The following is a 14,494-nucleotide window of genomic DNA, read 5'->3' as shown; positions in this document are numbered from 1 at the left end:
GAAATTTATGGTTATTCATTTATAATTTTGAATGCATTTTCATGCGGTATCAAAGCCTGAAAGGACTATCAATCTGTTTTGTAATCTCATACACGGCTTCGGTTTCTATTGTTCCTTATCTCGTTTCGCGTTTCAGTACTGCATATTTCCAAAATCGGCTTCTTAGGTCACTACAAATCTATAATTTCCGTCAATTTGTGGATTCATTGATTGTCTTAACAAACTCATTGCCTTTTTATAGTAAGTAAGTGTTACAAGAAAGTAAACGTATTGTTAAACTTACAAAAATTTTATGTTTAATTAATAGGGATACAAATACTTTATTCTAACACTATCAAAAAATTAAAAATTTACTTACCGATTTACTGGTGGCATAATTTAGACTGTGAATGTGCATGTGTGTGCATTGTGTCAAGTAATTATCTACCTACCTACTCACAGCTAAATTTAACACACTAAGCACAGAAATCTGAATAATAAGGCAATATTATCAAGATTTCCACAGTCTAAAAGTCCTTGTTATAAAACAGAAAGCTAAGCCTAATATTTTTACTATGAAGGCAAATAAATTTTAAAGTTAATAAAAATATCACAATGTATTTAAATATTTTCGAATTACAACTCGTATTTTTCATGATAATTGCCTCCCACAAGAAGTAATTTTTTTTTACAAATTTATGTTAAAGACAGAAATAAATTATCACTTATTCTTTTGATAATGATGACTGGTTAAAATATTAGGCTTGCAGCTACAGCTTAGGGCCCAGTTACACGATGTTATATACAACAATTTAAAATGAAACAAAATAGTTATTGTTATGTTATATTAATGTTTACTAATTACGTAAGACATTCTGAGTTCACAAATAATCTAATTCATAAATTATATCAGGAATAGAATTTGGTTTATCTACTTATATGTTACTAGTATAAATTCACATAGGTCAGAAGGCCGAAAATATTAAATGTTATTAATATTCTTAACTAAACATTCAAATGATTCTTGTCTTTTTGAATCTAAAAGCTCAATTCAATGAAACGGGTACTAATCAAAATTTCATTCGTTTAATTGTTATTATACAACGCATAGTAATCAATGGTATAAATTAAATATTTGAAAAGCCATAACAGTGGATTGAAACGCGCTATCTAAAACTAACAAATCTTAGTTGTAATCATAATACACTATAAAACATTAATTAATCTAGTAATAAATCTGGTCAGTCATCTCGAGCCCTCACCGTTCTCGCCACAGCAATTGTACAAAAATATAAAAGCTTCGAGAGGTGTCTTAATACGTATTATCAGTGTTCTCAATACAAAAATGTATAAAATAATAAAAGCTTAGTCTAACGTATTTTTTATGAAATTACAAATTCTAATAACTTTGCTGTGCCAAGAACTGCCCAATATACTTAAACACACCAAATCATTAGTCTGCGCAGACAAATCTACGAAAACATTATAAACACAAAAACGCCGCTTTATCAAGAGTCAGCTGTTTATCAAACATTCAAAACCAAAAATATCTAAACTGCTTACACCTATTATTACATAAACATTAAATGTTTCATAAATATCACTTCTGAATAGGTATAAATTTTAACTTTAATAACACAATGTGATGGTGCCGTAAATATAAAAGTGCCAATATGTCTAAAATAAAAACACAGTTAACTGTTTTAACCGTAAATACGTACATACTCGTTTTTTATTAAATGGGATACATTAACCTTATATTACGAAATATTTCAGAAATCTGTTTATATGATAATGGTTAGTACATAGATAGATATAAGTACCTAGTAAGTTGAATATGAATTGGCACTCAATGATATATTAGATCGGCATGGGAAATTATAAAACAGAAAATAAAAAGATGATTAATATGACAAACATAGTAAACTATTAAGACTAACATTAATGATGTAATAAATGATCACAATATTGTCGAAAGATATGCTAAATCATTGACATTAGTTAATAAATAGCATTTTAAACATAACTGCAGACATTCCTTGCCAACTAAACGCATACCTAACAATAATTATTCAGCTAGAAATAACAATAATAATATTAATAAAGTTAAAATAAAACATTATACGAAACTGGACTCCTGAAATTTAGTAGTATGATGAGAAAATTATATATATGAGGTCCTTCAAGTTGACGACTTAACACTGCTGCTGATTCAGATTCTCATCTGATTTTGGTGGCTGAGCTGCAGGCGGCAACGGGCTCTGTAAAATAAACAAATCATATTTAAAGACTGTTGAAACGTTGCCTTAACACATAAGACATTAAAAAAAACGTATAAACACAAAGTTAGAAAGAGCAACCAAAAACCAAACAATAACCAGAAACAACAAAAGTGATGATATTAGTTAACTCCAAAAACCAAACCTCGGACGTGTAATTTAATTACCTATTTAATAAAATGTATATAAGTAGTCAGGCTGAAACAAAGAATGACAATGAATGTTACGACAATGATGAAGACCTCAACCAAAAAACAAAACGTAAAAGAAGCAGGAACAGCAACAAAAAGTAACTTAGGCCCAACAAAAGTAGGGGGCCTCACCTCTAGCGACTGCCTCGAGCGACTGAGACCATCAGGGACCGGAGATTGACCGCCCATTTGCTTGATGTACTCTTTATCATCGAAAATTTTGATGTCTCCGCCTCCTGGCTTGTGCTTTACATTATCCAGCGAGCCCACCTTACTTTGTGCTTTGAATTCCAATTTTTGATTTTCAATCTGTTCGGAAGAGTCAAGGGTGCTTGCTTAAGACATCTATAAAGTTGATTGCTCATCGTGTACATACACATATCTTAAAGGATTCTGTAGATTGAGTTTTAAATCTGGAGTTTTTGAAATGACTTCTATGAATCACATGTTTTACCTAAATGCGTTTATCAAGAACCTACAGAATCCTCGTGAAACACTAAAGCAGTCCAATATAATGTAATAAATATATAAAAATAAACACTATGTGATATGGTTCGTGCTTTTGTAGACAGATTCGGTTCATTTGAGTTGTGCTTGTTTGTATTCATACCGAGGCATTGCTTATAATTATTTCAAATTTTATTGATTTTCGTGGCGTGCATGAAGACAATTTTCGTGTAAATTGCATGTGTACGTAAATGTTTAGAAAGTTCATTGCAATCTGTATGAAGTTTTTCAACACATTCTTAATATGCTTTGTAATATAAAACAAACAAAAAATCACGATAGTGTAATTTATATGAAATGTTTGAGTAAAATTTTATTCGCTAATATATACTCGTATTTCATCACCGAAGGCGTTTCTCAAAGCACAGCATTCGTCGTGCAAACTTCAACAGCCCCACATATTCCTAACGAAATCTAAAACATAATTTAACAGAACGCAGTAAATGTGAATACCTATGGTACTATCCTCTTTCATGGACTTGTACCGAACTGACCTTACTCCACAACGAGTGGAAGGCAACGTGTTTATGTGATGCCCTCCACCGTGGCAACGCCCATTTAACAAACTAAAAACAATAGTGACACGTTAACTTTCACACCGGACAAGATACTCTTTGAAGGTACCATTACATACAACATACAAGTGTAGTTTTTATCACATCAAGATCTGTGTGCAGAATTGTGTCAACCACACGTTTGAATTTCATAAGTGAACATTTGGAAACGTTGCGAATTACTTACTGATCTGGCTCCATTTTTTGTCACTGTTGACTAAAGATAAATAATATTAATGACCTAGATTATACGACTACTAAATATGTATGACTTTTTAAACTACTTATTTAGCTCATACTGGCTGTGCAATATCTACTCATTAGAGTGGTCTGCTAGTGTTTACGTAAATTTACTGTATATTCTGTACGGCTGTATTGTACTATAAGCTCGACGTGTTGATTCATTGTGAAATAATTGTAAGTACTCACTTAATGATCTGCAATTCATTTAATTAAACACTCAGTACAAATTGAATAGATATGGGGATGATTAACCTGTTTTTTTATAAAAAAGTAAAATTTACCTTAACAGCCCCTCCGCCAGGCTTGTGGGTAATGTTTGCTGTTGACGCAACTTTTGGCTTAGCTTTGTCTTTAAAGTCCAATTTAACTGTCTCTATCTTCTTATCTCCACCACCAGGTTTGTAGGCAGCATTTTGTAGAGAACCAATTTTTGACTTCGCATTCCATTCCAATTTTGTCGTTATTATCTGTTACACCAACATTATATTTTAAACACAAATGCTGCGTAAGCATAAAATTTAAAAAGATGCAATAAGGGTTAAACAAATTTAAAAGTATACCTTCTTAGCTCCACCACTAGGTGTATAAGCATCATTCTTGGCTGCAATTTTCGGAGTGACGTTACCAAACTCTAACTTTCTATTTTCAATTTTGACTTTTCCTCCACCAGGCTTGTATGTAGCATTATCCAAAGATCCAATTTTAGACTTAACTGTCTTTATATTAGGTGACGGAGCATTACCAACTTGAATTTTGTTCATTGGTACCTCTGTAAACAGGAGAAAAAAATCATGTTACTAACAGTCTAGATAAGACTCATAGAATACGTTTGGCTGGATGTGTTTCTTAATTATCCACAGATATATATATATATATATAATGATATAATGAAATGTCATAATTAGAGGAGAAATACATTATAAGAGTTTTCACAGATAAATAAACATACAAGAATGACCTCATTCCATTTACGGATATATTCCTATAATTTTTTTTACATGGATTCTTCTTGTATGCGATAGGCTTTCAACCTGCCAGAACCTACCTGATTCTCAATTCCATCTTTATACCAATAAAGCTGAATGTGGCCTTGGTCTTTTCAAGTTGACTGGCTCTGCCTAGCCCGCAATTAATAAAAACGTGTCAAAATTGAATATGTTGCTATGAAATGATTAACGTTTTCATTCTGATCGGTGTTTCACACATTCACAAAAAGGAATGTTATCATTATCCAAGTTGGGTTATGTCTTCCTTTGTTTGAATGTTCGCAATGGGTTCACTCCCATTAGCGATCGGGACAAACCAGGACAAGAAGATGATAAACTTGAATCACTTACTTTTCTTCTCAGCTGGTAATGGATTTTCAGGTGTTTTCACAGTAGCACTTTTGCTTGACGATCTGGATAGACTTGGTTTCAAGCTGCTACTAGATTTTTCTTTGGTCGGTAATTTAGAAGCAATTTTCTTGTTTGGTGAGTTCGGTGAACCATTGAGATCCTAAAATATTATTTGAAAATATATTGTGCAACAACAACACAATCATTCAAAACATGGTACCAGAATGCAACACTAAGATAATGCTTACATTGTGTTTTTAAGGATATCCGTTGTGTCGAGTTACGTAGGTACTTAATTAATATAACTTAGCTAAAAGAAGGTATAATAAAATACTCCTATCCCTTAGATTAAAAGTTCTGGGTTCGATTCATAAGGACATTGTTATCAAGGACATTTGTTTGCGCGTGTTATGCTTGTTGAGTCTACTGAACCCATAACATAAAATAAAATCTTAATGACCATTGAGTATTCTTTCAGAATATTTATAACATGTGTGTATAAACATGAGAACTTACATTTCCTTGAGTAGACTCATCGACGCCGCTGTCGTTATCACCATCTGAAAATATTTTTATAATAAATTTATTGTCATTTCAGACCCAACACAATGTTATAAATATAAATAGTTTAGCTCATCTCATTAGTTTTACCTTTTGGCCGCGTCTTTGGTGCAGATACTGATTTTCTAGGAGTAGATTTTTTAGATTCAGAAGGAGTGATAGAAGTGTATAATTCGGTTGGTTTTTTGTTTACCGGTTTTGTTTCCATAACAGGTGACTTTGGAATAGATAATGGAACCTTGTTAGGCGTTATTGGAGGTTTCCCGTCTATTTTCATATCCTGTTTGGTTTCGGTCTTAGGCGTTTTGGGACGTTGTATATCTGGTGTCACTGACTGCGGTTTTGGTACGGAATTTTGAGAAGGATTAATTTTCGGTTCTGGGGAATCATCACTTCGTGTTAGTGATGGTGACCGATCTGACACATCCACTTTATTTTGATTACGAGCTGCCTCGTTTAAGCTCTTCGACTGCACTGAACTACTTTGGGAAATAACGTCATCATTATCATCCGATTTCTTTCTTGGTATTGGAGTTGATAACGATCCTATTATTGAATCTGTCATCTTGGAACCTGATAATCTTGATTCAGGTCTATCAAGTGTATCCTTTCCTACATCAGTTTTGATTTCTGATACCACGCTTTCTTTGGATCCTTTAATGTTATCTTTGCTGTCCATTTTACCTTCCTGAATCAAGCCAAGTCCTGGACTACGACTTGAAATCTCTTCAATTTTACCACCTATGACGCTGACAGATTTTCGTCTATCGTCATCCATTTTGAGTGGACTTGGTGCCCCAGGGGCAGCTGCAATGCTATAACTTCTACCTTTTGGCACTCCAGTAATATCAATGCCATTCTCAGATTTGATAACATTCTGATTTTCACTTGCAATGCTTTGATTATCCAGGTTGCCTGATTTATTTTGGTAAATATTCATAGGATCAGCGCTCCTCAAAGAGCTTTCAGACGGTTGTCTTGGCAGCTGATTTAACTGCGGAGTACCGTTTTTAGAAGCAGCGTTTAAAAGTGGATTTATTTGTGCCCTAGAACCATCTGGCGTAGTCGCTCCAAGTTGGGATGGCTGTCTAGGACCGAACTGAAGGTTATTTGGTGGAAAACCTCTTTGTGGAAGAGCTGAAGTCGGGGACTGTAATGGTCTAGGTACTTGTTGTGGTGCAATTGATTGTGGCCCCAAATTTCTCACTTGGGGTGGTTGGGGTCTTGGTTGTTGATTTCCAATGGGACCTTGTTGTACTTGTATAGGACCACGTTGTGCTGGAGCGCCTTGCCGAATAAACTGCGGTGCACTAGTCACTGGGCCTCCAGGTTGAAATTGTGGTCTTAGTTGTGGTTGTGGTGGAGCTCCTGCCCGTATTAAATGCTGTGGTGGGAATGCTGACCGTGAGTCAGCTCTGTTCAACGGCGGGCGAGGAGGCAGCTGCGTCGGCCCAGAAGATTCCGAGCCAGGAGGGCCTGCACTCGGAGGACGGGTCTCCAAGGGTGCCTTTGTAATAAATTTATTTCTTTACTTTAATATCTATCAAAAAAATAAAGATCCTTTTGTATGAATAGTGCTTAAAATTTCGCAGGAAGATCACAATTTAGATAAAGTTAGTTTGTCGGTACTTCCATTAAAATTTTAACTACTTGTTTAACTCATTACACCTTAAATTAGCGTAGAAGTAAGGTTTGCATGTCAATGTACATTGTTATATTCCTACTTCATTGGTCCGATAAAACAACTACCGCATTTAATTAACTATGAAACTGTAACCTTTATTTATATAAAGAATAAAATTACTATTTTATTACCAACTGGTTATTGAACTCTCAGATGCAAGCCATAAATAATTTAACATAGTCAGAACGATTTTGGCAAACAATCGCGAAATAAAAACGATTGAACACGAAAACGGGGCGGAGATGTTTGTGCTGTCACCGCCTCACCTCGCTTGCTCTCGACGATATCAAAAAACTTTATTCAAAAATCTCTACTGCTGTGAATCATGTTAGATCATTCCAATCTTTACCTTCAAAAGGAATCTAGTGCGATTTTATTAGGACAATAAAACAATTACAGATAATTTAAGTTCAAAGAAAACTGTCGCATGATGTGATAATTACCACACAATCCTTTTATAACTGCCTCTTTCTTTATAAACTGACTACAAATATCTAGTTATGAAAATATGTTTAAAGTGTATAAATGCCGTGGGGTTTCCAGCACTTTATAATAGAACCAATCCATATCTTTCCCATGGATGTCATAAAAGGCGACTAAGAGTATGTTTATAAGCCTATAACTTGAGATTCCTCTTGTGATTGACTAGCAACCTGTCACTATATGAATCTCAATTCCATCATGGAGTCATACAGATGCATATATATACAGATACAGCCATACAAACTCGGCTGGTAAGTCATCGATTAGCCTAACCTAGTCTTTCAATTCTTATATTTAAATTGTTTCCAATAGTTACTTACTGATATTTATGCCTATAGAAATCAAAATAATATAGATATATTATTCCGATTTCCATGTTTTCACCTATATTTACCTCTTTGAAATATGTAAACATATGGCTCAAACTTATCTTTCTCTTGTACATTAATGTTTCTACTTGCCTATTCTTTTAAGCTCCTCATACATACATTAAATCACGCCTCTTTCCCGGAGGGGTAGGCAGAGACTACCTCTTTCCACTTGCCACGATCTCTGCATACTTCCTTCGCTTCATCCACATTCATAACTCTCTTCATGCAAGCTCAGCGGTTTCGGGTACTTTTGACCTGACCCTTTATCTTTACCTTTAAGCTCCTCAATGCAACTTTTTTATTTATTTAAAATTTTATTGAGCCTTACATGTACAATAGCTAGACTTAATGCTTATAGCATTCTCTACCATATGAGAAATAATCCAGTATCAATTAACGGTGTTAACTATTGTAAAGGCATATGAAGTATAGAACCCCAGGGCAACCATATACAATTTACATATTTATACCTATCTACAAAAGGTATAATTCAGCATTTCGTATTCGCGTGACCATCCTTTGAGGCAATCTTAAAGCTTACGGCTCTTGTCAACGAAACCTGTTAAATTTACTTCAGGCTGTTTTGCGATTTGTATAAAATTATGCCATTGTGTATTTTCTATATTTAGTTGCTAATAAATATACTTGTGTTACACCTGAATATACAGGTTTAACAAAACTACACAAAAACTAACATAAATAAAAATTCAGTCAAAAGAAAATCCCGATTACCGAGTTAGGATTTAGGTAATCATACTGATCAAGATTTCTTTTAATGGAAAATTTAACACTAATTTATTTCTTATTTTGAACATTGAAAACATGAACTCAAGTTTTGGGTAGTATAAAAATAAGCATAGCCTCGTTATAATATTGATTAAAACTACAATAATACAGTTTTCCAACTGAACCCGTGAAATGATTTTCTTTTAAAGTCACTCATTCCTGATGATGGTTGATTTCCAAGCACTAGTCCTCAGTCAATGTTACGATTTTTAAATATTTTTCATATAGAAAAAAAAACATTTAATCAATTTTTTATAATTGTAAAAACAATTTTTCTTAGTTATAGAAACACAAACAAGAACCGCACTTATATTTTGTAAATATTCTTGTTAATTAACAAAATAAAAGAAAAGTATAAATAGGAGCTTACACACAATTTTTTTCAATCTTATGATATCATATTTTATTTTTAATTTGATATAAACTCAAACTGATTTCTTAACCAAGGTAAGAGTGTTCAAAGGTGACTTGCGAATATTCCATTTGAATAAACATGAGTTTCAAGAGCATGGGTTTTAACACCTTTTGTCAGAATATAAAACCACCAATACCTAGCTATGAAATTGGGCCTTTCAGAAAAAAATACTTGGTTTGATTCATACTGAAATGGTCGATGCTAGTACAAATGCTAGACAAATATGGATGATATTATCCTACTACATTGACGTTAGTGCTATTTTCAGTCGGTGCCTTCGTGACGTCACGATTGGGCTTACCCGATTGACGCTGTTAGATTCCATACTCGACTATTAAACCTTAAAAATCTTCAAACTGTCAATGACGAACTATATATCATAATTCTTCTTGCGACGAGTTGATTGCTTTTTTGCGATATCTCCTTGAAACTATAAAAGATAATAAAATTTTTATTAGCTTATTCTCACGCAAACGTGTAGCTATGAAATTGTTGTGCTTTGCAGAATTCCCAACAATCATCTACTTTGTTGTGACAGTGAAAAGTGATGATTTTAAGTACTTGCTTGCTTTGAAAGTGTGATAATCGTTAACTATGGACAATGAATATATGATATTATTGATTTTCTCGGGTGTTGTATCATTACAATAAAGAACATTCTAGTATCTTCATGTATCCGTAAACCTGTATTAATCTTATCTACCTTATCTCAGGATTTTAAAAGTTTTACTTTACTACAGATGGATCCTTGTTTATCACTCTAAGTGCCATGATTATACCATTCATAACTAATTCGTGGGCTGATTGTATGGCATTATAAGATTAAAGATGTGATTCAGCAACGCTGCCTAAAATTTAAAAAATATATCTCTATCGATGAATCACACTTTAAGCTAGCCGTGGATGTTGTAACCGAAAAAGACAATGCCATGTGTGAATCATTACGATTCCGACTACTATACACAAATATTGTGACAAGAATAAAATGACTAGTGCTTATCGGTAACGTAAATACAGAAATCAATGCGTATTTTCATTTTTGGATTGTCGTTAGTCAGTAGCTTAATTTGAATAATTAATATTACCACAACTTGAAAAACACATTAAGAAGCGTGAAAGTGTGGCATACATTATTTTATTTCCCTGTTGTCTGACAAAAGAAAACGACAGTTAGCTTGATAAATTATAAAGAGAACGAAAAAGCAAAGCAAAAATTTTTCTAACTTCTCAGCATATGCCATGGTAAATAAAGTTCAATGCCTGTCAAAATGAGGCAACTGATTCGTTTTTCTTTCATAAGTAAATGATAACTGACATCCCTGACTAAATTATAAAGTTAGGTACTTTGAATCATTTACGTGACATCAATCGATTTGATCAATATCAAATTAAAACAGCGCCTGTGTAATTATCCGAATACACACGTAGGTAAATTCACACAATCGTTTGTAAATATTAGAAAATAGAATTTTGTTTTTAATATGCCGTTTGGTTCCCGGCACCAATAATAAAAAAAGAATAGGACCACTCCATCTCGTTCCCATGGATGTCGTAAAAGGCGACTAAGGAATAGGCTTATAGACTTGGGATTCTTCTTTTAGGTGATGTGCTAGCAACCTGTCACTATTTGAATCTCAATTCTATCATTGGGCCAAATAGCTGAACGTGGCCTAACAGTCTTTTCAAGACTGTTGGCTCTGTCTATCCCATAAGGGATATAGACGTGATCATATGTATGTATAATAAAACATATATTCGAAGTGGAAAATAACACCGGTGTTGTGTCTATTTAGTAGAGAATGTCGTCGTTAGTCGACCTCGGCTTCCGTAGTTTTACGATCGTCAATATTTTTACCAAAATTTATTGGAGAAAATTTTTAGAAAGTAGGTCTTTACGTCAATCACGAGCTTAACAAGTCTCAGAAAAAAACAAAGGTACACTCTTTTTTTTTTAATCTACATGAAATACTGAAGTTTTGCTGAAGTGTTAATGAGAATACAAATGCTTGGTATCTCGATCAACATAAAACATAGGAAAAAATAGGTTGGATATTTATAGGGGAGTCAAAAATAAAACACGTAACTGTTGCGGAAAATTACTGATATTTGCCTAACGTCAGTCAGATCACATTATAAGTGTAATATCGATATCGAAATAGGCCTTTTTATATTCTCAGACGATGTACAAACATGATGTTGGTTTTAAAAATAAATCGATACTTTATGAAAAGAAAATGTGTTTGTTATCTCAAAGAACGCAAGCATCGCTGCGTTTAAAATCGTATTCGTTGGAAACAGACGTAAACAAACACGCAGAATGCGCGTGCGCGTATATGAGGCGCTGACGCGAACAGATTAGCGCTCGGTCGCACCCATGGGAGCTGGTCCGGAGGGCTTGGCTGGCCTTAGCCTTGGCAGTCTTGTTCACTATCGCACTGTACCATTTGAATCAAGGTCTTGGACAATGGCCTTCAGGCAGGGTTCTATTGCTCTGATGTAATTACCACATAAGTAAATGTGTTTATTAGAGGTAAGTAAGTAATGCACTACATTAAGATGCAGTGGCAACAAATAATATATCAATCATTCTGAAAATTCATGTTCCTTTATAAGAAATTCAGTTCTTATTTAATTTTTCGGAAATATAAGAGAAATTTCGCGAAGACTGAAGGAGATTAAGTGTAAAAGAACACACAAACCCACATTCTAAGTTATCGTAATTATTATGGATAATAGCAAGCCTTTATAGGTAGGTAGGCTGGCAGTAGGCTGTTACTTAAGTTCGATTTATCTTCCCGAAACCGACAAAATAAGGTTTTATTCCAATTTAACAGCTCTAATATGCTATACATACATTGTATGTAATCATATTTTGTTATGTTCTTTATGGCACTAAAATAAACATTTAGGTGGGCTTCCAACGAGTCAAATATAATATACATAATTGAGGCAAATGTGACTCAATTATTAATGGGCAAAATTATAATTTCTGAAATATATACAGTATAAGATCTCGAAAAAGGCAGCAAAATAAAAACAATCAAAAACATATCGTTAACTTGATTATTGCTTTAAGTATGTAACTATGTTGCTTTTAACTGATATTTTATTCTTAGTTTTAAATATAGAATAATGATCACGGATCCAGTAACAACCAATAGAGCCTAATTAAAGTGCTAGGCGTACTGAAGGCTACACTAATTATCAATGGCGATTAAATGGACTTCGTGTCTGGTAAGAACAGAGCAAAAATAGATCAACAATCACGTGAACTTTGTCATTTTCATATCGGAAAAAAAGAACAAGATTTCTTTCGAGATTCAAATATATATAGGACGATTGTGATTCAAAAGAACATCTTACATGATATTTGATTAGTCAGTCTATGTTTAGTTTGTACTAAACATAGACTGACTGACTGTTGGCTCTGTCTATCCCACAAGGGACGTGACCATATGTATGTATGTTTAGTTTGTAATCAATGCCTTGTGGTTACCGGCACCAATACAAAAAAGAATAGGACCACTCCATCTCTTTCCCATGGATGTCGTAAAAGGCGACTAAGGAATAGGCTTACAAACTTGGGATTCTTTTTAGGCGATGGGCTAGCAACCTGTCACTATTTGAATCTCAATTCTATCATTAAGCCAAATAGCTGAACGTGGCCATTCAGTCTTTTCAAGACTATTGGCTCTGTCTACCCCGCAAGGGATACAGACGTGACCATATGTATGTATGTATGTTGTATTACTTAAGTGAAAGTTATACTTAATTATAATACCTAAGTAAGTAAAAATAACAATTTTCACATGAAATGTTTTAGGGTATCCTGTATATAAAATGCAAATTAACTCAAACAAGTTGTCAGTAATAAAATCACTAAATATTGCTGATTAGGTACTTATTGCGCTCACGCGTCTCATTTGGGTTTTCCGAGAGGTTTTCATTACCTATCTTAGGGAAATACACTTAGCTTATCCGTGTTTTTACCAACTATTAGATTATTGCAGGGATTATTATGCACGGAATTACGAAGATTGAATTTTATTGATACATACATACATACATAAAATCACGCCTCTTTCCCGGAAGGGTAGGCAGAGACTATTGATATGAGAGCAAAATTATTTTAGTATCTTTAAGGAAGTAAGAAAGCGAAGAAAAAACAATTTGTGTCAGCTATTTCTCTTCTCTTCTAAATTGTAAAAATCAATCAAGGATAATAAATAGGGATTCTTCTTTTATGCGATGGGATTGCAACCTGTCACTATTTGAATCCCATTCCATCATCTGAACGCGATCCCTTCAGTATTTTCAAGGCTTTATATTAGGTAGGTAATTTTCCAGACATGGAACGGAATCGATAAACTGTGATATGATATGCTCCAAACACACGTGTAGCTCGTTAACGCGCAAAGCGTGAACTAATGATTAGTTTTCGATGCAACTAATTAAATTTCCTGAAATTGAAAACGTGTGTATACCCCAAACATAAACATACATATAATCACATCTATATCCCTTTCGGGGTAGACAGAGCAAACAGTCCTGAGAAAACTGATAGGCCTCGTTCAGCTATTTGGCTTTAAGATAGAATTGAGATTCAAATAGTGACAGGTTGCTAGCCCATCGCCTAAAAGAAGAATCCAAGTTTATAAGTCTATTCCTTAGTCGCCTTTTTTCCATAGGTGCTGGGAACCACACGGCAAACATAAACAAATGTAGAGTATATCACAACTCGCATATAATAAGTACTAGATTTTTTCCGGGATTGCTTGTAAGGGAATTTCCAGAAGCCTCACTATTCCAGCTAACAACGAAATCCATTCACTCGTTTCAGCTGTGCTTTAAAAGACAGGTCGTCACCAAGTATCTTAATGATTCTAACAGATTACCTAACTTTATTGGTAATAGCTTTTTAGTCATCACGGTGATGATCAGTCGAGTCGAGCTTCGATTTATTCAACGAAATTAATGGCCCAAATTATTACGTAGAGAGTAAACGTTATATCAATAAATGCACGTATGCGTTTTATTTAGCGTCACTCTGCGTCAGACGGCGTGACGTGTTCTCCAATGGATGTCTTTTGCCAAGTGACTCAGC

At 34.0% G+C, this 14,494-nt stretch overlaps 1 protein-coding gene across 1 annotated transcript; it reads right to left on the bottom strand.

The window, feature by feature from the left end:
- Positions 1 to 810: 810 nt before the first annotated feature.
- On the bottom strand, positions 811 to 6,739 carry LOC106137684 (microtubule-associated protein tau). Its single transcript, XM_060946034.1, has 6 exons — positions 5,742 to 6,739; positions 5,607 to 5,650; positions 5,091 to 5,250; positions 4,314 to 4,522; positions 4,035 to 4,220; positions 811 to 2,240 (listed from the first exon to the last, which is right to left on the bottom strand). The coding sequence occupies exons 1-6, from the start codon at positions 6,589 to 6,591 to the stop codon at positions 2,175 to 2,177; spliced, it is 1,515 nt and encodes a 504-aa protein (XP_060802017.1). The 5' UTR covers positions 6,592 to 6,739; the 3' UTR covers positions 811 to 2,174.
- Positions 6,740 to 14,494: the final 7,755 nt, after the last annotated feature.

The sequence above is a fragment of the Amyelois transitella genome, chromosome 10 (genome assembly GCF_032362555.1).
Source record: "Amyelois transitella isolate CPQ chromosome 10, ilAmyTran1.1, whole genome shotgun sequence".
Classification (NCBI taxonomy): Eukaryota; Metazoa; Arthropoda; class Insecta; order Lepidoptera; family Pyralidae; genus Amyelois; species Amyelois transitella.
This window is presented reverse-complemented; position numbering and strand designations above follow the sequence as displayed.

What these genes read in the sequence shown, in the direction of transcription:
- LOC106137684 (XM_060946034.1), bottom strand. Translation starts at nt 6,591, where the DNA reads ATGAATATTTACCAAAATAAATCAGGCAACCTGGATAATCAAAGCATT. An exon ending in ACCAAAGACGCGGCCAAAAG is followed by an intron (nt 5,651 to 5,741) that starts GTAAAACTAATG and finishes AAATATTTTCAG; the next exon opens with ATGGTGATAACGACAGCGGC. An exon ending in ATGAGTCTACTCAAGGAAAT is followed by an intron (nt 5,251 to 5,606) that starts GTAAGTTCTCAT and finishes ATAATATTTTAG; the next exon opens with GATCTCAATGGTTCACCGAA.